This window comes from Podarcis tiliguerta (assembly GCF_965153285.1).
Source record: "Podarcis tiliguerta genome assembly, chromosome: 6".
NCBI classification, from domain to species: domain Eukaryota; kingdom Metazoa; phylum Chordata; class Lepidosauria; order Squamata; family Lacertidae; genus Podarcis; species Podarcis tiliguerta.
In genome coordinates, this window is record NC_139539.1 from 2,756,817 (window position 1) to 2,781,419 (window position 24,603).

At 45.7% G+C, this 24,603-nt stretch overlaps 1 protein-coding gene across 6 annotated transcripts in view; it reads left to right on the plus strand.

The window, feature by feature from the left end:
• The window catches only part of NOL4L (nucleolar protein 4 like), a 146,011-nt gene that overhangs the window by 41,862 nt on the left and 79,546 nt on the right, over positions 1-24,603 (plus strand). For 3 of the 6 annotated variants that reach the window (XM_083447400.1, XM_083447401.1, XM_083447402.1), the window contains exons 2-5: positions 925-1,050; positions 4,716-4,871; positions 17,160-17,280; positions 21,720-21,829. In XM_083447400.1, coding sequence (XP_083303526.1) covers positions 925-1,050; positions 4,716-4,871; positions 17,160-17,280; positions 21,720-21,829 — 513 coding nt within the window. The remainder of the gene's footprint in view (positions 1-924; positions 1,051-4,715; positions 4,872-17,159; positions 17,281-21,719; positions 21,830-24,603) is intronic. The other 3 variants (XM_083447403.1, XM_083447399.1, XM_083447397.1) reach the window with 3 other exon arrangements.

The window sequence follows — 24,603 nt, forward strand, 5'->3', positions numbered from 1 at the left end:
AGTTTTCCACTGTTTGGTATGTGAGAGGCCTCAGCGGAGATATCTGTTGATTTTCACTAGAAAGCCAAAGTAGAGCGTGTGTTCAGCTTAGAGCCAAAAGAGAGACATGTTAGGTTTTTTAAAAATAATGTGAAAGGCAGCGGTGAAGAAGAGAGAGAACGGCTGATTGCAAGGGTCTGTTGAAGGAAAGTTTAATGGGTTCCAATAGTAGCCAGGGGAGATACCTTACCAAAAAAACAAAAACCACCCCAAAACTGCCCCTGAGCCTTTGACGGTAGCCTGACATAGAAATTGAACAAGTGCTCCTACCACTTATTTCCAAGCCAGGGGAAAATTGAGCTTGTTAAATTTCTGGATGTCAGGCTCTGTTAAAGGCAGAGGAAGCAGGGCCAGGGAGACTGCATTTAACCCTGACTGTAGCAAATTAACAGCCTTCTACACTCAGAAGCAAGTTGCATTGAGTTCAATGGGTCTTACTCTCAGCTGAGGGGATAGGATTGCAGCCTAAGCTGGAAATGGGGACACATAGCTGGGCTTCCATGGAACAGGCTTAGCTAGTTGTGGAATCTTCTGGAGACCTTTAAGGAGAGACAATAAATATGTCTTGCAAGGTACGATTTATGTGTAGGGTGTCCAGGGCTTAGAGAAGTGTCTTTAAGGTCCGAGGCAAGACTGAAGCCTGAGTGACCGCTATTCTTACCCACCAATTTTTTTTATCAGGAATGGTAACTTGTTGTGGGAGGGGAGGGATCCTGACAAGTGAACAGCATCTGATCTGATAATTTACAGAGGGACTTGGGCCAAAAAAAGAAGTTGGGTTCCTGCCCTCAAGGCCTTAAAGTCAGTTAGGTTGTCAGGGAGGAAACACTAAGAGAGCGTGTGTCCGTCTGTTTTCATTTTGTGACACTTTGTCATTCCTCTTAGACTGAAATTGCTAATGAGGGGCAGAAAATAAGCCCGAGAATGAAGAAGCAGACGTTGAAGAGGCAGGCAGATAGAGGAGGTGCAGATGCTGGAAGCTCTATTGCCACCTCCAAGGATTCAGAAAAGGTAACAGGTTCAAGCAGCGGCCTGGAAAACTGTCAGCATATTTGTCTGTCCCCCTAACCCTGCCTCACCACCCAGAGGTAGTATTGTATGGTATCTAAGAACCCAGAAGGTTCCCTGTTCAGACCTCTTTTCTGCCCACACCTGCACAAAGGGCATGATAATATTACTCGCAAGACGCTATCATCATCATCCCCCATCCTCTTGGTGCATGGTATGGGCTTGCCTGAGAGATAACCTAGTGAAATGGCAGGGAGCTTAGGATTCTCTGTACCTCTAAATGTAAAGGGACCCCTGACCATTAGGTCCAGTCGTGACCAACTCTGGGGTTGCGGTGCTCATCTCGCTTTATTGGCCGAGGGAGCCGGCGTACAGCTTCCGGGTCATGTGGCCAGCATGACTAAGCCACTTCTGGCGAACTAGAGCAGCGCATGGAAATGCCGTTTACCTTCCCGCCGGAGCGGTACCTATTTATCTACTTGCACTTTGATGTGCTTCTGAATTGCTAGGTTGGCAGGAGCAGGGACCGAGCAACGGGAGCTCACCCCGTCACGGGGATTCGAACCGCTGACCTTCTGATCGGCAAACCCTAGGCTCTGTGGTTTAACTCACAGCGCCACCCGCGTCCCACTCTGTACCTCTATTCAACAACAAATTAATAAAATAATATTTAAAACAGTATAATAAATTTAAAATTGGCAGCGTTTTTACTGGTCCTACTTTTTTTAGAAGTAGAAGTATTCATATATCTTTTGTGCAAGTTTCTCGGTTGCACAGAGAATGTAAATACAGCTAAGTAGTCAATGCTGTTAAGGGTTAGGTGTGCTGAAGTCTGTTGAGGTCACTGGACTTGAGGTCACTCTGCATAAGACTAGCCTGCAAATCTTCCTTAGAGTGCTGAGAAAGAGAATGTCCAGGAGCTCCCATTTGAAAACATGAGGTGGGATTAGTTTTGCCCTCATCTATGACACAATTTGCTTCACTTTATACTGAAATGAAAGATTTCTTGCATTAAGCACTGATCTGAAAAAGAAATCTCTCAAGGGTCTGGTTACAGCAAGGGTTTGTTAAGTACATAAGGAGAAACGTAGAAGCTCCTTTGTAATATGTCGGGCCGATGACATCCTTCATGCAGTATTGTCTAAGTTGATTGACAGTGGTTCTTTAGAGTTTCAGATCAGGCTCTTTCCCTGTGAAAGTACAAAGGCTTGTTAGAAGAGTAATTAAATATGTAGTTGTGTACGCAGTTGCATGACTGCATGAGAGCCCTTGTGGATTAGGCTAAATACAAGACTTTGAGAAGTCCAAAAACAGTATAAATGCAGCAGCCTACCCTTGCTGTTGTCTCCAGTGTCTGGTATTCGGAGGTATACTGACGCTGAATATGGAGGTTCTATTTAGATATCATGGCTAATAGTTATTGGTTGACACCCTCCATCAATTTGCTCAACTTTTGTTTTTAAAGCCATTGTAAGCCAGTAGCCATCACCACATCTCAGCAGTGAATTCTGTGTAATTTTGGTGAATGAGTGGTTTCTGTGAATGCAGACAACAGCACACTCACATGTGTGCACAAACTCTGAGCCAGCTGTAGTTGACAGCCAGTGACACCTTAATTGCATATTTTCTATGAGCTCCTCGGCACCCTTATCTGGCGTGTTGAAAAATCCGCACTGTAACAGCATGATTTCCAATCTTTAGACCAAGTATGCTTGCCTCATTCCTTCAAGATCTCGTTTTCCACCAGCTTTCGTGGCACACAAGCTGTGGGTGTGGCACAAATAACTAGCTAGGGAACAAGGTATGCCTTCTTTCCCTTGGCAAGTCTTGCCAGGATGAGCCAGCGCCCTTTATGTCAGACAGATAAGATGCTCAGTGGCATTCGCCTCTTCTGTCCTGCTGCCACGTGGCTGGTTTAGAGCATCCTGTACTTGCACTCCAAGCTTAGCTGCACTGCTACTGTTTGGCTGTATGTCAGAGAGAGAGAGAGAAAATGAATGTGAAATCTGGGAAAGGTCAGAGGCGGGGAGGAGGGTGACTCAGTCCTGTTCCTCCAGGGATCCTGGCCTCAAGGTGAAAAAGGTGCCCTGCTTATTGGTCTAGACGGCATGTGTGTGTGTGCACATGTGTGTTGATGGAAGCACCTGTCTAGCCTGCTCCCTGCCCTAGCTCTCTTTCTGCAAGCTGAAACATCCTTCTCTAGTAGAGCAATGCTTGGCATGCTCATTCAGCACACTGGACATCTGCAATACACATGGGGAGCACTTGGTGCTCTAAATGGCAGGCCAGCCAACAAGTCAGGCCAGTTATGTAGTAATGAGAAGGACACCCAGGCACCTTTCTCGAAATTGCAGCTTTCTTTTCTTTTTTGCCATAAAACAAGTTTCTAGCTCTTATGTTTACAAGGAACGTGGAGAATGTTCTGGCCCATCAACCAGCTTTCAAGATTTGGCCAATGAGTGCTAAGACTTCAGAACAAAGTTGTGGGCAGTTGGCTTACATGTATACTTTTTTTGTATTGATTTACCAGGCCCTTTATTTCTCTCCTTCCCAGACACTACAGAATTTCTAGCTGGGCAGGGTTCATGCTGGTGGCACATTGTTAAAGGAGGGGGTTGAGAGTTCAAAACACTTAGCAAATAGATTTAGAGTTGATAGGTTAATCACCAAAAGTTTTCATTGATTTCGTGAACTGAATCCAATATGAATTTGTAAGGGCAAAATGTTAATTGCGCAACTCTTTTTTTAAAGACAGCGTTGGGGAACCACTGTGGACAATCACATAACATCACTGGAGATCAGGTGGATCCGTCCCTGCTAGGAAGCAGCGGGACTTGCATTTGGCACTGCATTTAAGCAGTGTTGGACGCAAGCTCCCTTTGCAAGGGAACAATTGGGAGTGCACTCTTTAAGCCAGTGGTCTCTTGCAAGAGTCCTTGCATTTGGCACTGTGTAAAATCAGCACCAAGTACAAATCCTGCTGTTTCCGTCAGTAATAGGATCCCTCCAGGAGCTCTTGTTTTAAGGGCATCTGTCAAGTTTTGTGAGTATGGGGTGTGTGTGTGTGTGCTGGTGGAGAGGCTCTGGTATGCTACCATATTAAAGAATGAAGAAAACCTTAATAAATATGTCACCTATCTTCTAAGCTCGAGTGGTAGATGCTTACTTAATAAATCCTACATAATTTTACGTTTCTTTCAATATATCAGGAAGTCGCTTCTCTTGATTATGTGCAACTTTGTTGAAATTGCTCGATTAAAAGGCAGGTGTTTAACAACTAGCAGTTCTTTTGCTGATTGATAGCCAGCATTGTGGAGCCCGCAGGGGGGCGATGGAGGTGGCCCAGACAAAAAACAGTAACCCCGGTCTGTTGATGAGATTGCTATAAATAAGAAGAGGGGGATTTCTTCATGGGTTCTCCTGCTTTCACCTCACCCATTTTGGCTTTGGTCTCTGGTGGCGGCCGCAGCAACAGCAGCAAATATCACACTCCTTGCGCTGATAGGAACCTCCTCAGACACCCCTTCTCCTTACACGTTCAGACCTTGGCAGGAGTGGGTTTCTGTGTTTCTCCCTTTCCCTCCCTCCGCTCATATTATCCTGCAGCCCTTTTCTTCACCTCTGTCACCCATTCCTGAGACTAACTTGACTTGCCTGCGCTGTTGTAGGGGGCAGATGGTCTGTCGGAGCCCGAGGGCATCGCTCTCAAGCGCGTCGCTGTGGTGGAAGATTTCTTTGACATCATCTACTCGATGCATGTGGAGAGCTCGGCGGAGCCAGGCAAAGCACCCAAACATGCCGGGCAGAAGAAGACCTACCGGGCGGTGAGATTCCTGTCTTTGTACTACTGACAGAGGCCCCCAATGGGCCAGTGGCCACATCCCACTATGCCCCCCTTTTCACACACCCAGAGGGGGGCTGACTAGGGAACAGGCTCCTACATGTGAGAAGGACTGGCTAAGAGGGATCAGAGTGGGCATCAGTGGAAGAAGGGTGGGGGGAGAGGAGATGGCCATGGCAGATGTGCTTAGAGAAGGGAGGGGCCAGGCATGAGCATCAAGGAAGGCAGTGACCAGCCATGCAGGATGAAAAGGAAATGCTCCTTAAACAAAGGAAGGATTCCGCCACTCAGCCTATGGAACGTCTTGCCACAGCTTAGCAATACTTAAGAGATATATAATGTTTCCTGAGCGCTCAAAGGTGTTTCACGGGCATTGTCTCGGGTCCTTACAACAGCCCTATGATGTAGATCATCATCATCAGTAGTATTAAAGCAATACGGCGAATGGAATTGGGTAGGAGGCCGAAGCTGGAAAGGTGGTAGATTGCCTAAGACCGCCTCATGCATTTATGGTGGTCTTTTGCAGCTCATACACTGCTCTGGCTCTGCCGTAATGGATTTTGTGATAGGTTATTAGCATAAACGGCTTTAAAAAGAATTAGGACAAATGCTAAAGAGGCCTAGTAGCTCTTGGGCTACTGTGATAACCGTACACGCAAACTTCATATTCTGAGACAGGGAGGGTATTTTGAGGCAGGCCAGGTATGTTTTTTCTGCCGCACATTTGGTGTTGTCTGTAGAACTCAGCATGCCGGTTGCTGGTTTGTTTGTTTTTTAAAAAGCAGGTGTCTACTCCTCAGTGCTGCAGACCTAGCTTAGATCTGAATGTGTGATCATGGTATCTTCTCAGAAGCTCAGAAGTTGAGCACACATCTGGAACGCAGAAGGTTCCAGTCTTCTTAAGCCAGAAATCAGAAGGCAGGACGTCAAAAACTCTTAGCCAGCTTTTTGGCCTTCCCCTTCATAAGCAGAAGAAGATGGTGGCATCCCCAGAATAAGCAAATGCATATAGATTGGCTTGAGGTTTTAAAAGTTGTTTTTATTAAATGCAAAATTAAGCATAAACAGAATCACCACAGGTTAGAAATATTGAAACAGAGACAAAAAGGGGGCCAGAGACATCAGTAATATATTCCAGACTTTTGGTATAATGGAAATAATAACAAGTCTATAGAACTAAAAACATCACTAACACGGGAATAGATTGGCTTAATTGACATTTTTATTCAAGATGCAGAATTCGGTTTTCCTTGGCCCAGACTGTTAGTTTTCCTAGGACATACAGTCCTCCGTATTGCTATCTCCTACTGCTTGCAGAATCTCCCAGAGGTTCCTGTAGGATGCTGACTAGCGGGACAGGTGGCCCCGTTGTGCACATTAAAATTATACGCCAAGCGAATTTGGACAAGAGATTGGGAGAATCCAGCAGTTGTCATGCCCGTACTCCTGAAATGAATGTTTCATTTAAATTTTGATGTAACGTTTTATGCTTGCTTCTCGGCTTTCATTGCTAAATGCTCCTGTGTGGGGGGCTATACATTTATGTTATTCATTGAAGTATTTATCAAATTGAGTGACTGTTATTCAATTGAATGAATGTTATTTATTCAGTTGTTATCATTAGTAATAGCACATGCTTCCCTGTCCCTTCCCATGTAACATGCTCAATCTCTTTCCATATATCCCTATTTCAGTCACATTAGCTAGACTGGGGATGAATTGGCCCCCAGGGTCTTGCTAGTAGGAGAACATCGGGGCAGCCTCTGCCTCTCCATTCTCTTTCTTTACTCGGGGCCTACAATCTCTTGCCTAATTCTTTGCTGCTCTGTTTATTCCTGGGGCACCGAGCAGCTGAATGCAGCAAGCGAGGCGTTCCGAGGGCTGCACAGCTTGCAGCTTTTGCACTGTGGTTTCCTGTGACATTTGGATTTCTGCTTGAGAAATTGCAAGGCGGCCATGGCCCCCCTACTTCTGCCAGCAATTTGGTTGCTGCTGGAGATCCAGGGGGCTAAATGTGCAAGCTGAAGACTCAGCTTCTCTCTCCCTCCCTCTCTCTAACCTCTTCACCAGAGCCCATCCTCCACAGGGCACATGGCTGCCTGACTTCCTGCAATGCAGGCCTGTCCCTCCCTTCCCCAGCTGGGCTCTGTTTGCCTCTGGCATATTTCCCAGGGAGCAAAGAGCTCCTGTTCATATTCCCTGTCCCCTAACAGCGGCGGCAGGTTGGGCAACCTGGAGGCTGCCCCTGCCGTTGCCTCTGCACGCAGCCAGCAAAGCTATTGTCTGTGCCGATTTTCTCTGCCTATCGGCGGATGACCTCTCCATAATGGAAGAGGGCAAGGCCACCAGTACAACTACAATTCAGGAAACTTTCTGCTTGTTTCGACAGTAGACAGCTCTGGCCCTCCCCCAATTCCTTCAATTTGGCTCCGGGGAGTGCTAATCTATGCCTTTCAGAGCCTCAGGGGAGCAGGCTGAATCTGCCTGCTTTTCTCAGGCCAGCAAAGCCGCAGCTCTGCGCCCCACCCCTCTGCTTGAGCTGATCTCATCACATTAGCAGCCCTGTATCCCCTCCTGACCTGGGAGGGCTCTGAGCCATCTTCCCTTTCTGGTGCCCCCATCGGGGATGCCGCACTGGACCAGAATTAATATTGAGATGCCAGATTCAGGGGTGAACCCTGTCTCGGTGGCGCTTGCCCGCCCCAGCACTGTGTCTCTGGGTCGAACCACTTCAGAATGCAGGTGAGGGGTCTGCGTGATAAAATGAGCCCCCATACCAAAATGCTAAAATTAAATTCAAAAGTACCCTGAACATAAAAAAGCTAGGGACGATTTTAAAAAAAGCCTAGCCTTCTATGCAATAGGCTACATTTGTGCATGTAGAGATTTTCTTGGCAGAGGGAGCGTTTGGTGTGAGTTCCTACCTGCAGTCTGAAGTGGCACACCCCGAGACGCAGGTTCACTCCCTCTGTGAGAACTAGGCCAGATTCAGCAGAGAGTTCGTCTTTGTCTTCCACTTCCAGAGGGCAGCCAATCAGGTTGATAATTTGGAGCTGGAGGTAATTCTCTGCTTGCTTAGGTAGGCTATCAGAAATAAATTAGCTGACTGTTTGCAAGAAAGGGCCCCATGGGGACTGGCAGAGTGCTGCAGCCTGGTGTCCCTAATATGGGGAAGTGCAAGAAAGGTACTTCTTCAAAAGAAATTAAAGAGGTGGCAGAGAAATCATTGTACTACATAGCTACCTGCCTCAGGAGTGGGCTGATAAACTACATAAACACAGTGAACACATCACGCAGTCCAGCTGCCTCCTGCATAGGATGACACTTAACTCTGTGCTTAATTTCTGAAAGGGTCCTGGAACTCAACAGAGTGGCCACTTAAGCCCCATCACAGATTTGCATAAATTATCATATATAGCAGTTTACAAACGTATTTGCTAATTTATAAGTAAAGGTGCATTATGTACTGTTTGGTTTCTATCCAAAGTAGTGCTGAGTAATGCATCCCATCGGCACAATGATTTCTGCTTGTGCAATGTTGGGACTCCCCTCCCCACCCTCAAATTTGTTCTAGGGGTTCAATCTATTCCTGAGTTTTCAAAACATTCACAGTGCAGGGGATTCTCTGCCTTCTAATCCATGCAAGGAATCTTAAGGCCTGGCAGAAATCTCAAATCAGTGCAGATTTGGACACATGGGGGGGGGGGGTTTGTACAAATGGAAATCCTCGCACTGACAGAACACCTTAGTTGGATACCAACTTGTGGAATAATAGCTGATGACTAGAAATACAGTGCATCTCACCGCAGTGGGGAAAACATGATCTGCAATCCTGCTTAGTCGGCTGTCCAGGTATTAACTGATGACCAGCAATTTCAAGCCCCCCATTCTTATGGTTGTTTATCTTTAAACTGCCTTGGACTAGACAGCCTTTCAAGTAGAGGACTCATTGAAACAGACTGCCCACTGTAAGGTAGTATACATGGCCACCCTAGGACTCAGAAGACCAGCTAGAGTCATGCTCTCCAGTCTGGAAGCCCCTTCCCTTAATTCCAGCAAGCATTCTGCACATGCTCAAAGGCAGCAAGCAGTTCTGCACCTGTTCTAGGACTCAGCCCTGGAACTGAAAATCGTTTTGGGCCTGAGCCATTCTTAGATCTGTCTGTCCCCATACCTGAGCAGGTATTTCAGGACAGCGGCATTCTCACCACAAACAGCTCTTAGTCCGCGCTAAGGAACTAACTTCCTAAATGAGATCACCACATGAAAGTGGCAACGTTTGTAGTACTGCTTCAGAACCACCAGGGGTAACTTCCCACCTGCTTTCCAGATATGGCCATGTTGCAGACAGGTAGCAGGGAGGAAGAGTTATTAATATGGCAGCTAGAGGAGCTAGCAGTTATCAGTTTCTTGTTTACCAGTTCACTGAGTTTACCAAGACTGAGTTGGGACACATTAAAGAAAGACCATTGCTGTCATTCCCTGCTTCAGGTGGTTGAGATTCCTGTGGAAATCCTGTGGGATTTCATCAGGCCAGGCGCATGAGGTGCATGAAGTGGTGGACTTGAACCTGAGGGTTCTGGTTTCAGATCGCCCCCCTGCCCCCAGGCATGAGGCTCAGTGTGAATGAATTTGGACTGCACTTTCTCTCAGCCAAACCTACATCACAGGGTTGTCGGGAGGCTAAGAATAGGGTGTATCCTTATCTACTAACCCAGGCTGCTTGGAAGAAGGGGGTATATACCGTATTTTTCGCCCTATAGGACGCAACGTCCCATAAGGCGCACCTAGTTTTTTGGGGGGATATAAAGGAAATTTTTTTTATTCCCCCCCCCCCGCCCAGGCGCGGGGCTGGGGTAGGGGAAGCCTGAGCTTCCCCAGCCCCCAGAACAGGCAACTCTCCGCAAGCCGTGGGAGGCCGGCGCCGGGCTCCCGTGCCTTGCGGAGATCTGCGCGAAGCCTGGAGAGCGAGAGGGGTCGGTGCGCACCGACCCCTCTCGCTCTCCAGGCTTCAGCGAAAGCCTGCATTCACCCCATAGGACGCACACACATTTCCCCTTCATTTTTGGAGGGGAAAAAGTGCGTCCTATGGGGCGAAAAATACGGTAAACATGCTGAAGTAATGAATAGCAGATTCAGTAGGTTGAGCTTCATGCCAAGGGTGTAAGGGTCGATTCATACACCAACTCGACTTGCTCTCTTTTCCTAGCACGTGAGTGGCTGACTCCCAGCAAGAAAAGTGTGCTAATGAGCTGGAAACTGGAGAGTTTCAGCCAAAGCAACTATTGTGGTCTGTTGTCGTTATTTTTTGTATTTTTTTCTGATAATGGAAGCTGCTACAGGCTACCGCCCAAGTAAGCCAAATCCCAGCTGCTACCATATTGCTCTCAAGAACAGGTTGCTCCTGCAAGGGGGAAAAGCGAAGATCCAAGTGGCAGAAAGCGGCATGTGGATTTGCTCAGATCTCCACATTTGGGATCAGAAGAGTTCGGGGTTGTTTTTCCCCTCCTCCTCCAGATCAGGATGGCTTCCCCAACGGCTCGTGAAACTCACTGCTGCTTTTGCCACACTTTCAACTAAAAAATGGAAGGAGCAAGATGAGGCACAGCTGGGATGCAGTTTTCAGCTCATTTTCCGATTAGCCAAGCAGCCTCCTCTGAATTGCATCCCTTCTTTGGGCAGCTCCTGAAAGGGGAATTGCTGACAAATGACTCCTGAGGTCCTTGAGAGAAGGAGGTGAGGCAGGGTGGCCACTCAGCCAAAAGGGGCTCCAGGAGGCCTTGGCAAGTGCTTAAGGAACAACCCTCTTAGTATCTCCAAAGCGGTGTGGGACCAGGTCGCCCCCCCCCCTTGCTCTTTGCCCTGCTGCTTCCTAGCCTGCCAGCAAAAATTGGGTTGTGCTGCCACTTAGTGGAGATAGGTATCTTTATTTTCTAAAGAAAAAACCAGGGGTGCCTTGTTTCTTTGAAAAAAATCACTCTTTTAAAATCACTGGGGTTGTTTTTTTTTTTTTTGTTCTTCTCTCTCTTCTAGAAATGTTCAGGTCTCTTTACCTTCTCTGTTTTGATTTTTAAGAGTGATCTCATGTGATATGTGTCCTAAAGTTCTTTTCATTCTTTTTTTAATAAAACATACAGTGGTACCCCGGGTTACATACGCTTCAGGTTACAGACTCCGCTAACCCAGAAATAGTACCTTGCGTTAAGAACTTTGCTTCAGGATGAGAACAGAAATTGTGCTCTGGCAGCGCTGCAGCAGTAGGAGGCCCCACTAGCTAAAGTGGTGCTTCAGGTTAAGAACAGTTTCAGGTTAAGAACGGACCTCCAGAATGAATCAAGTACTTAACCCGAGGTACCACTATGCACATATAAGTTTTTCTCAGTGCACAAACTGAAAAGGGTTAATTGGAACAGGAGACCGAGGGTGTTTTCTCCAGTGTTGCTAAGAATGTTTAGTCTCTAATATGACTTTCTCCCTACTCCTCCTCTCCATCCCACCTTTTTTTTAAACTTAGCAATATGGTTAATGCCACAGCTATTTATTTATTTGAATAACATGCCATCCTATAATGTAGCTATTTAATCTGAAAGATCTGGCAGAGGATCTTCATATTTTTTTTGGATCCTGAGAAGAGACACAAACTTAATGATACACATCATCATGTGCTCTTGCCCAATTTTGCCACAGAGAAACAGGCCATTATCTGAGCTCTCCTGCCGGAGGCATGGTTCTCCTACTATGAAAAATGAGGCCCGTTGTGTGTGGTTTTGTAAGGCTGCAGTTCAGATCATATAAATCTGCTTTACAGTGAGACAAAGAGTGAGGCCACTGGTGTGTTTAGGCCAGTGTTCTCTCCTTTGCTAGACAGGCGCTCTTCAGGTTTTCCTTTATACCTGAGAACCTTTTAGCTGAAGATGCCAGAATGTGTAGCCCCTTCCTAAAGTAAAATCTTTCTTCCCTATTACCTAGCTTGCAAATATGAAGCATACTTGAATGTGATTTTTGAAGCTGCCTTAACATGTGAAGCATACTTATTTATTTACATTGTTTGTATGCTGTACAATTAGCAATGTCTCCTGGGCGGCAAACAGTAAAAGTAAAAAACAAACAAACCTAACAACAATCAGCAAGCCGAGTAAATATATTTAGAACCAGGGCGTGAGAGTACGACAATGTTCGGGCCAACTTTACATTTTACATCATTATTTGTGTTGATATTTTAAAATTGCAAACCACCTTGGGTCCCTTGTCAGAAAGGTATATAAGTGCAATAAATAAATTATGTCAACATGCCTAATGCATGATGTTGTTGTGCAGAAACAGGGAATACTGGCATAGGGCAGGATTCATTTGACTAACCCTGTCAGTGGAAATGGAAGCTCAGTGACTTGCGCAACAGGGCTCCTCCCCCCATGTGCCCCTTGAAATCAGCTTGGGGGGCGGCAGTCATGAGAACCCACAGAACAGTTTACAGGGGGAAGAGAGGAGGTGCCGTTCCGCCTGGCAGGCTGCCATGCTTGTGCAGATGAAACGACTGGAAGAGCGTGATGTTGAATTCCACTCCTGGACTTAAGCCTCTTTTAAGCAACAATGGATGGAAATTGATTGGCAGTAAGTTTAGGACTGGCACACCACAGATGTGGAATTGATTACCCTCAAAGGTGGAAGTTGCCTCTGTCTGAGGTGGCTTTTAAGACAAATTGGTGGAGTGGCAAGGGTGGTAAATGACCGTTAGTTGTGAGGGCTAAATGTCCATGTTCAGAGGCAGTGTATACCTGACTATCAGATGCTGTGGGCAGGCAAGAAGGGGGCGACTATTTATGTTTTGCTCTGCCCTTGTGTTTCACGGGGCATCTGGTGGGCCACTCCACTCCTGGAGCTAGTCCTGGACTAAACGGATCCTCGGCCTGATCTCTTACGCTTTTGTTTGTGAAATCAGACAAAGAGACCCTTCTTCCAAGGCTTTGTTCTTGACATTGCTGATCTCTTTTCCAGAACGTGATCTCAGACAGTTCATGCGGTTCTGTGTTTTCAAATGTGCTAAAACCTTGGTTTGCTGCTGAGACACGAAATGCCCCACGCTTCTGTCATGGGACTCGCTGGCATTCGCAGCAGCACAATGAGGCCACTTTGGCAGGGAATCAGGAGGGGGAAACTGAAAAGGCTTTTCTAACCCCACAATGTGTGTGCCTGGGAAGGGCCAGAGCTCAGTCTTGTAGAGCACATGCCTTGAGCATCCAGGGTCCCAAGTTCAGACTCCCTAGGTTGCAAAGAGCTCAGGTAGTGGGGTTGGGAATTGCCACCTTGTTTGAAGCACTGGAGAACTGCTGCCAGTGAGTTAGAGGAGACAATACTGGGCTCCACAGAGGCGGTCTAAGGCAGCTTCCTACATGGTCCTGGTTCAGTTCAGTCATGACTTTGCTTAATGGCCCTGGGTGCAAGTTGCTGCCCCTTTGGTCACTCTTCTCTACCTGTAAAAAGGGGATAGATAGACGCATCAGGAATCTTATATGATTCCTGTGAGCACTGGAAGAGTTGTGAATTTCTTACTGATGAAAAATATATTCTATAACAATAGCAACAGAAGCAGAAGATGTCTGTTTTCAGGGCTTTGTGCTGGCACTGGAAGTTAGACTAAGCCTGGCATTCTTGCCACAACCATAGTAAATCAGTTTTGGAAATATTACAGTGGACCAAATGCAGAAAGAACAGGAATGACACAGAACAGCCTCTGGCCAATCGAGCAGCTTCTGCGAGGCTACTCTGGGCAGTCAAGACTTTGAGCCTGCTCATGCTCAAGACCTGCTCTCCAGTCTTTCATGGAAAGCTATGGTAAGAGCATCACAAAGTACTTGGGTGTAGGTCCTGGGAATGACTATGGTGCTTCCATTTTTAAAATCAGCATGTTTGAACTGTTGATGCTGATGTGATGCTTGTTCTTCTATAGTTCTTCAGACATTTAACTGAACAAAACCTAGCATAGATTTGGGCCTTGGAAATGTCAGCATTATCTATCTATCATCTATCTATCTCTATCTATCTATTATCTATCTATCTATCTATCTATCTATCTATCTATCTATCTATCATCTATCTATCATCTATCTATCTATCATCTATCTATCTATCTATCTATCTATCTATCTATCTATCTATCTATCTATATCTATCTATCATCTAATCTATCATCTATCTATCTCTATCATCTATCTATCTAAGTTTATTTACATCTTGATTTTTTAAAAAGCCCTCTAAGTGGTTTACAAAAATACAAAATAAAGCGTTAACATTCTTCAGATGCCATCACAGAAATAATGGAAGCCAGCCAGATTTTTCAGAATTTCATATTCTAACTATCACTTTGGCAGAGGGGCAGTTGAAAATATGTCAATTTTATTTTGAGCATGGACTTTTTTGCTTCTTTCTCACAAATTTAGGATTTCCTTATTGAGGTTTGTTTGTGGTGGCTTTGTTTTTTTGGGTAGAGTGCAAATAACCCTGCCTGTTGTTAATATTTGTTAAAGTGTTATCAGTTCCCTGCAGAAAGCATGCTGTCATTGTTAGCCATAACCTTGGTAGGGAGAATAATGGATTGTTCTTGGAAGGGTGAGTAGGTTGAAATGATGAGAGAAATAAATAAATTTGAACTGGTTCCCCTGTTCCGAGACTTTCTAAGCAGTTGCAGATATTGGGCCTGAAGAAGTGCTGGGTATTTGGGAAGTGGCAATTGGATACCTGTACCCTGAAGGGGATCTTACAAAAGTAAGGTTTGCAAAAGTGGCTAAAGAACAGAGAGCCATTGGGTCTCGGTACAACCTCTTGCTGTCACAGCTGCTATGACTTCCACACTTACCATTTACAGGCAGTGTTGTATTTGGTGTTGCTTGAGAATTCTAAGAACCTCCCAAAATAAGGACAGGTTTGAAACCAGTTGGTTAAAGCAAGCGCCGTTTTGCATCTTGATTCAAAATGATAACCAACTCTAACCAAACATAGATGAAAACCTGGTCCTTGATCTCAGGAATCATCATGCGAAATTTGATCATGATATCTTAAGAGGTGGTCAAATGTACAGCGAACAAACAACTTTCCAAAATATAAGTACAGATTATTATGATTTATATTGTGCATTTCTACAGAAACTGTCCTCAAGGCAGCTAATGACAGAATTACAAATAAAACAGTATATTATTCAAACAGTAGCAATGAAAATGTAAAAGAGATAGTCTAAAAGCATGCTGGGAATTTGTGGGCAGTGACACCGCCCTGTCCTGCCAGTCTGGGGGCTGCAGCTGAGAAGGTCCTCCCACCACACCCCAGAGGGGAAGTAGCCATGGAAGAGGGCCTTTGAAGTAGAATGGGGTTCTCAGGCAGGATCATGCTGGGGGAGGCAGTTCTGCAGATACCTTGATCTAAGGCCATTCAGCGCTTTAAAGGCTGAAGCCAGCATCTTGCGTTTATATCACACCAGCAGTGTGCATGGTGCTGTACAGCTGGGCACTGAAGCAAATGAGCATTCTGTTTTCTCCGTCAGTGAAGGCCAGGTTCTGGAATATGGCTGGGTTTTGCTGGAGGGACCAGCGAAACCCACAGTGGTGGTGGGGGACACCCCTAGCAGCAGTGGGGCTGCCCATGGCAGAGGAGGCAGCAGTGTGTGCGTTGCTGTGACAGTGCCGTGGCTTGCTCACGGAGGCAGGGACATGGCAGGGACAAGTGGTGTCCTCTTCAGGTCCAGATCTACTGCCTAAGGCGACTGTCTCACCTCATCTCATGGGCCTGGGAGGGACCAGGAATGAAATAATATTAGTTCTGGAAGGACAGTCAGCATCATCAAGCCTATCTCCTGCACCTGTCTTTGTTAGGTAAAGCTGGGAATGTTCATTTTCCTCTCCAGTGACAGAGCTTCTTGGGAACTGCCTTAGGAAATAGATCAGTGAGTGCTTCTTCTCTTTAGCCTGGAGAAGAGAGGATTGAGGGGGTGACATGATAGCTGTCTTCAAATATTTGAAGGGCTGTCATGCAGAAGAAGGAGCAGACTTGTTCTCCGTTGCTCTAGGGGGGGCAGGAGTAGAACTAACAGAAAGCAATGCCAGGGAAGCAGAATTTGGTAAACTTTAAGGGGAACTGTCTAACCAGGGATGGGGAACCCTTTCCAGCTCAAGGGCCACTTTCCCTTCCAGGTAACCTTCTGGAGGCCACCTCCCAGAGGTGGGTGGGGCCAGATGCAAAAAAAGGGGGGGGGACAAGTGTAATTTTTACCTTTGTACAGTTGGCTAGTTTCTACATGTTTTACTCCTCCCTGCAAGTCGCTCTGAGACATATAGTGAAAAGCAGAATATACCATATTTTTTGCTCTATAAGACTCACTTTTTCCCTTCTAAAAAGTAAGGGGGGATGTGTGTGCGTCTTATGGAGCGAATGCAGGCTGTGCAGCTATCCCAGAAGCCAGAACAGCAAGAGGGATTGCTGCTTTCACTGTGCAGCGATCCCTTTTGCTGTTCTGGCTTCTGAGATTCAGAATATTTTTTTTCCTGATTTCCTCATCCAAAAACTTGGTGCGTCTTGTGGTCTGGTGCGTCTTATAGAGCGAAAAATACGGTACATTTCTTAAATACCATATTTTTTGCTCTATAGGACGCGCCCGACCATAGGACGCACCTTGTTTTAGAGGGGGAGAACAAGAAAAAAAAAATCTCCCCCTCTCTGCTCAGTGCCCCTTCAGCGAAGTGGCAGGAGAAACGGAGCCCCTTCCATTTCTCCTCCCGCTTCACTGAAGGGGTGCTGCGCAGCTCTCCCTCTCTGCTGAAGCCGGGACAGTCTTGCTCTCCCAGCTTCAGCAAAAGGAACCCGAAGCCTTTGGAGCGCAGCGCGAGGTCCCGCTGCGCTCCAAAGGCTTCAGGCGGCTATTCCTGAAGACTGGAGAGTGAGAGGGGTTGGTGCGCACCTACCCCTCTCGCTCTCCAGGCTCCAGCGAAAGCAATGCGTAGCCTCCGGAGCGCGGAGGGAGCGCTCCTTCTGTGCTTTGGAAGCTTCACGTTGCTATTGCTGAAGCCAAGGAGCCTGTATTCGCTCCCTAGGACGCACACATATTTCCCCTTAATTTTTGGAGGGGAAAAAGTGCGTCCTATAGAGCGAAAAATACGGTAAATAACAAATAAATCGACATTTTCTGTACAACCTGCACTAAAACAGCAAAGCAAAATATGCTCATGTGGGGCTGACTTACTCATCCAGGATGTGGACCGATGTCATCTTCTTGTTTCTCCTCCAGATTGCTGAAACGTACGCCTTCCTTCCAAGAGAAGCTGTGACCAGGTTCCTGATGAGCTGCACTGAGTGCCAGAAAAGGATGCATTTCAATTCCAATGGGGTGGAGCCCAAAGGTAGGACTGGTAAGCTTCCCTCCTTGAAACCCTGTAGAACTGCTGCCAGTCGGTATTGCTGGAAGCCACCCAGAGTGGCTGGGACAACTCAGCCAGATGGGTGCTGTGTAAAGGAAAAAATATATCATTATTATTATTGACAGCACTGGGTTAGATGAACCACTGGTCTGTATCAATGGTCTGACTTGATACAAAGCAGCTACAGGTTGCATACCAGTGATTTCCACCTTCTTAGTCGATGGGCCACATGAAAATCACTGATGGTCTTGGTGGATCACTTCACGATTTGTTTGCCTCTTGAAGCAGTAGTAATGCACTGTTCTAGATTATGTGTTATTTTTAATTGTATTCTTATTGCGTCTTTTCTTTCTTACGTTGCGCTTTATTGTATTACGATTTGCGTTCCATAGAATTCAAATTGTCTTACAATAAAATACAATATAAGAAAGAAAAGAAGCAATAAAAATACAATTAAAAAATCTGTATGAGTATTTAATGGAGAGATGCCACGGGCCACCTAAACGAAGCTTGCAGGCCACTGGTAGTGCATGGGCCACAGTTTGGGAATCCCTGCCCTATGCATTGGGGTGTCACTTTCCAATCCTTTAGTGCGGAATACATCTCCTAAGACCTTTTCTGCATGCTCCTGCGTTTGTAATCACCCATAGCAGCTTAAATGGGCAACACTGGCCAAGGAAGACTAAGTGGCCTTCTGTTCATTGCCCATTGGCTTCATGAAGGTGGCTGAATATTTTTTACAGAGCAGTCCTAAACATGGGAAGCTGGTATAGCTTAGACCAGTGTAAGTGACTCCTATTCTACACTCTGTTGAGGAGCCACTGGGAGGGGCTACTGTCATCTAATCTGGAAGGGGTGGGGCTTTTGAGGATCAGGCACTTGGTCACATGACTGGAGCAGGTGACTCTCCTTGCCTTCCCCCCACAATACCCCCATCTCAGGGACTTACACAGGTGTAAATTTCTCTGGCTGAGCCCCTGCTTGAACCAGGGTGAGGGACTGAGCTTTGGCTCAGATCGGAAAGCCCAAGATCCACCAGATCCAAACTCACTCATCCCCGGTTGGTCTTGGGTTTAGATTGCACTGTGATCCTCATTCTCCTCTTAGCTTAGCAATGATCTTGCAGTCCTGTACCCAGGGTGGTGGCACGTGTCTGCTGCAGTTCCGCGGAGGGCAGGGAAAACCTCCTGTATGGTATTAGGCACAGAATTCAGCTAGCAGAGAACTTCGGCTCTCAGGGTAGGGGCTAAGGAGCAGGCTCTGAGCCATGATGCCTGTGAACAGATGCTTGGAATTGTGTGGACTGAAACCGCAGAAGCCAGGGCCATGGGGGGGGGGGAGAGGGGGGGAGGGGCACAGGTACCTTGCAGAACTCCCGGTGGCCTCTCCCCGAGGCTAGCTAAACCAGAATGGAAAATATGAAAATAGTAAAAGCTGCAGAATAAAAGCGTGCAGAAACTCAGTTTGCATAATTTGTACACAAGTTGCAATATCCTGTTTGGGTGTCGTAGGCACAGAACTTAAAACTTTTTAAGCACAGGGTATGCAAAGGCCTACTCCTACTATAAAAATGTGTAGCAAGAGGGTCGATCAGAGCTACTTTTGTGGAGGCTGCTATCGGAAATATTGGTAATCTCTGCTTCCTAGCCAGGCACAATTAAAATTATAATCTAGAGGCAAGTTTGAACATTTGATTCTCCCTCCCATAAAACATGTAATAATCAGGAGGTCAGTTGAAAACCCACCTAACTGCATTATTTATTTTAATTTCCATTTTCAAGAGTTAGAAAGCTCAGATTCAACATTAGCATGGGTTCACACAGTCATCTTGGGCATGTTACAACTTCTCAACCTCAGTTTCCTACCTGTGAAATGGGAGTAGTTATTTTTGTTTGTTTGTTATATTTTAAACTCATCCTTGGTTCCATAGGGTCACAGGATGGTTTTCAGCACCACATAAAATGTGTCATAGGTAAAGGTAAAGGGACCCTTGACTACTAGGTCCAGTCGTGGTCGACTCTGGGGTTGCGGCGCTCATCTCGCTTTATTGGCCGAGGGAGCTGGCGTACAGCTTCCGGATTATGTGGTCAGCATGACTAAGCCGCTTCTGGCGAACCAGAGCAGTGCACCAAAACGCTTCTTTACCTTCCCGCCAGAGTGGTACCTATTTATCTACTTGCACTTTGACGTGCTTTCAAACTGCTAGGTTGGCAGGAGCAGGGACCGAGCAACGGGAGCTCACCCGTCACGGGGATTCAAACCACCGACCTTCTGATCGGCAAGTCCTAGGCTCTGTGGTTTAACCCACAGCGCCACCCACGTCCCTTAAAATGTCTCATAAGTACACGTAAACCAATAAGTAAAATGATAAAACAAATCAGCTGCTGCTCCTTAACTATGCATATGCTCCCCAAAGTGCCTGCCTAAAGTTGTGTGTCTTCAGCTGTTGGCCAATGTAATCGATAAAGGGGACAGCTGTTTTGCCACAGGGAGAGAGTTCCATATTGGGGTCCTCCGTGGATCACCATGTAATGAAGCATAGTAATTGCTGGAACAATGGAAAGGGCCTTCTGCGCAGATCATAAGGCTGAGGCTGTCAGATATGGAGGAGATACTACTCCAAGTATTTGGGACCTAGGGTGTTTATGAACGTCAGAGTCAATTTTTTTATTGGGTCCAGGAGCAATTAAATAGCCAGCATACTGATGATACCATGCCTCAAAGCCCTAGGTGAAATGCTTCCAGCAGCATCTTCAGGAGGGAATCCTGTGGCACTTTGTGCCTTAAAACCCAAGGGGCTTAGCAAAAGTTGCCTACTGCTAACAGACCTGACACTAGGAGTGGAAGGAATCCTCATAATGCCATGCCTCTGTGACTCCTAGCCTACAGAGCTGATCCAGAAGGATCCTGTGGACATTGATCTCCAAAGCCACCAGGAGAGCCATAAAAACTACATGGCACAGGGGTGCTGCAAAACAAAAGCAAATAAAGCTTGTAAAGGCTTTTGGAAACTGAAAGTGCTATAGAAAGTGTTCATGGCTAATAATATTGAAGTCTTAGATATCAGGATTTTCTGAGGCCTTGGTCAGTAGCCAATTTTCCTTAAGAGCCATTGTGAAAGCAAAAGTGGCCTTGACAACAAGCTCTCTTAGTTTTTCCTCTGCATCTTTTTTCATTCCCAAGTTGGCCCAGGTATTAACTCCTATTTGAAGGGCTGACTCAGATGTTAAGATTTTGAAGGCTGCAAATTCTGAAGAAGAATATTTGTGCTGAATGCTCACCTGCCAACAGCAATCTGGCATTTGCCAGGTTCATGAAAACAATTTGCAGTTGATTTTGAAACATGTCCCTTGTTAATCTGCTAAATAACAATGGCCTTCTGCCTTGTGATATATTTTTTCCAATGTGCTCCTTGGCTCTGAGCAAGCATTGCGTCCTTGCTCTGCTTCCTCCCCGCTTTGCACTGAGAATTTGGCTGCAGAGGTTACGGCCAGATGGAGGCTACATGGCTTGTATCCTGCACCGTATGAATGAAGGTCCTTGTCAATAGCGCCTGTTCCACAATATCCAGAAGGGTAACCATGTTAGCCTGTTGCAGCAAAAACAACGAAGCGCCTAGGTGCCAGAAGACTCTTTTGTTGTTCCTTCACAATAGGTGCCCTTAAAAATAATCTACACAAGCCAAACTTTTTTCTTTTTTCTTTAATCCTTCATATGCAACCCTTTTGCCACCTTGCCAGGAGGGGCAGGGAAAACAAATGGCCCCTTTGTTCCAAAGCTTCATTCTCTCTGTGCAGGGAGAGGGTGGTGATGGAGGCAGCCTCGTCACCTATGAAGGAGAGATGGATTAGATTATACTTGATCAACTTTCACAAAGGACATGGGCCAACTCTAGTTACATGAATCTATTGGGGGGAAAAACCCATGGAATTGCAGGTAGACGCAAAACTTAACCCTCTCCGTTGGGAATAGGTAACCTTTGGCCCTCCAGGTGTTGCTGAACTACAACTCCCATCAGACCTAGCAAGCATGGCCTGAAGAGCATCAGGCATAAAGTACAAGGGAGGAGGATCAGACTCCTGTTGTCTATAATAAGCCTGGCCAATCCAGAAGCTTCATACTCCCTACCAGTCAGAGATGCTGGTATTGCACAGCTGAGCCCACTTCTGCGCCTAAAGTTCACTCTTGATTCCTGAGCATATACTCTCTACAGTTACTCATTAGGCTTGGACGCATTCAGCTCCCCTTGTGCCCCTTTCATTGCAACAAATAGACCTAATCAACCCACTTCCATTCCTTTTATATAGGAGCAGGAAATGTGTGCATTCACTGGGTCTTGTTTGGGCCTTACTTTGGGGAAAAGATGGACAGATGTTGTTTGGGCTTCTAACTTCCAAATGACTCCCCTCTTCCTTTCTATTTATTTACAGAAAATGAACCTCCTTCCTCTCTGGTCTCTGGCATCATTGACTACAACATGCCTCTCACCTCCACCTACCTGAAGCAGATGAAGTTGCGTGTCATGAATTCCCAGGAGCAGGTGAGCTTCTTTCTTCATAATTTATCAAATCAGTCTTAATCTAGCAGGCGTACAGTGCAAAGTGGTTTTTAAATGCTGCCTTTGTCAGGACCAAACTCTGTTTCACAAAGCAGTGCATCATCTTTTTGAACGACACAAAACTCTCTTTCAGGCTGGATATAGTGAATAAATAAAACTAGGGAGGAGGCTAGTGAGGGGTCTCTGGGTGAAGGCATTTTGTTTAAAGCCTAGCCTTAAATTGGTAAATGGAGGACACTCTTGCCAGCTAAACAGGTTAGAACTGTGCTTTGTGCAAAAGATCTTGGGCTCCACCAAGAAGAGAAGCAAACGAAGGTTGTTGTTTTTTCCTTTGGCAGGAATCTGAATCTCTCTCTAGTGGAATTGGAATTCATGCATGTAAGGCTGAGCACAGAAATAAGGAAAGACGTACGGTGGTCCAACAAAGCTGGAAAATAATTTTAGAAAATGTTTTAGGTTAGCAGACTGAAGCTGAATTAGTTGGCAGTTGGAGGGCTGAATGTTGTTCTTCTGCGGACCAATACTGCAACCCACTTGCCTGGAAGAAAGCCCTATTGAGCACAATAGCCTCTGAGTTGTCATTTATGGGATCGTACTATTAGTCCCATCTCTCTGTGGAGTAGAAAGTTTGGATAACATATGTGTCTTGACTATTTTGTCTATTTTCTCAGCTCTGCTGTAGCTGCCAAGCCTGTGTTTAAACCTAGTCTAAAGCTAAGTATGAAAGTGCTAAAGATAAAGTGCTAAAGTGAAGGGTGCAGCTTTGGCTGAGGAACAGAACCAATTTTAGCTATGTTACCTGAGAAGAGGAAAGGGAAGGAAAGGTTTTAAACTGAAGTGTAATTTCGCCAAGTTTGAAGCAGGCCAGAGCCAAAACTGCCAAGTCATGAGTGGTTCTCTGATTTGGAGCAGAGGACCAATGGAGGGGAAGCACTCCAAACCCTTTCTTTTACTTTGTCTACCCAGCTGTTCTTCTCCCCATAGTGAGAAAATAGTTGTGTTCATTGCAAGGGAACTGCAGAATCTTGCAGTGCCTTAAAGACTAACAAATTTATGATTTGGGTGTGTTGGATTGTATATGTGTGTGTGTGTTTGAAGGGGATGAGAAAGGGGTTGTTTTCTTTAACTAGAATTTGTTGTATCTGAAAACATGCTGTAGAGCGGGAGAGGACTTGCGTGTCCCAGTTTTTTAATTTGATGGATCTGACCGCAATGACTGAAAGCAAACAGGACATGGGCAAGTTTTTGGTTTTTTGCCTGATGGGGACTGGCAAGGATATTAAGTGTAGGTTTTTGAAGGAATCTGGTTCTTCACTTTCCAATGAGGCTTCATATTTGCTTGTAGGAAGAGAGAGGACATTCACCTTATTTTTGAAACAGAGCAAGCCAGGCCAGGCAAAGAAAGGATCATTTTGTTTAGGATGAAGAGAGCAGGAAGTGTCAGGGGGGTAATCTGTTAAAATGGACTAATCCCTCACAATCGCTTTGACCTGAGATTCAACCAAATGTTTGTAGTGTTGTCGTTTCTCATAATCTGCAATTGGTAACCTGTCCAAGTGGTAACCTTCCCCTCTTCAAATGACTGTTGCGCTCAAGACAGAGTGGGACAAAACATGGGGAGGGTACCATGACCTTCCTACTCTGATTGTGGGCTTCCCAGAGACAGCTGACTGCCACTGTTGAAAAAAAGAATACAGTACTAGAGGGACCTGAAGAATCATATATTCCTACAACTGCACAAGCATAAACAAAGAATAATATTAATTAGGCTCATGTTCAGTGTCCGACTGAAATATTGCACCTGTGGTGTTGAAGGTATTGTCCTGCCAAGCCAGTCACTTGCAAATGTCTTTGCCTGAGACATTTAATCTTAATTTCCCTTTACCACAGAAAATCCAACACATAACAATACCCCGTTATACATCTTCAGTCACTGATGGGGTGTGGTGGGAAGTTTGTCACATGGTGTGGTGATGTTTCAGTGGGTGGTCTCTATTGCAACACCTCTGTTTCTGTTTGCTCCATACCTGAGCACCACCTAGCTGCTTTCTTTGTGGCAGCCCCCAATACCCATTTTCATTTATCATTGCATGCTGAATGCATGCCTAGTTTGGAACAGTTCTCTGAAGATCCCCATACACTCAGTTGGGGGCGATTATGCTGGAGACCGTAATTGTGGTGCATATGTTGGACTTTTCTCTTTAAATTTTTTAGTACGGATGTCTCGTGCAAGACCTTGCTGCTGTATTTTTTTGGGTGGTGGTGGGGAATGCATGGTTGAAGTTTTAACACTTATGGCGGCCTGTGGAGCATTCCTAAATGTTTGGGATATTGCCACCACCCCTGATCCTGCAAAGAGTAGTTTGCTATAGCTGAATATTACTCTTGTGCAGGACATCTGTGCTAAGAACAAAGCAAAACAAAATCAGGTTGAAATTGATACCTACCTGTCTTGCAAAGGGCACATGTTTTCATTATGCTTTTGCATACTACCTTGGGGAAAAATTCACATGCTCAGGTATCAAAATAGCTTTGTGCATGCCCAAAGTAACTCTCAACAAAGAGACAGGGATGCATTTCAAGCAAACACTACAAAAACTATTTCATCATAACATAGTGAAACAAAAATACAATAATATACAAAACCCATATTTCAATACTGTATAACAACAAGATTATTAAACAACATATCCAAGTCCAAAAAAAGGGAATGCGTGGACAGTTGTGGACACAGCAAAATCAGATCTGAACTACCT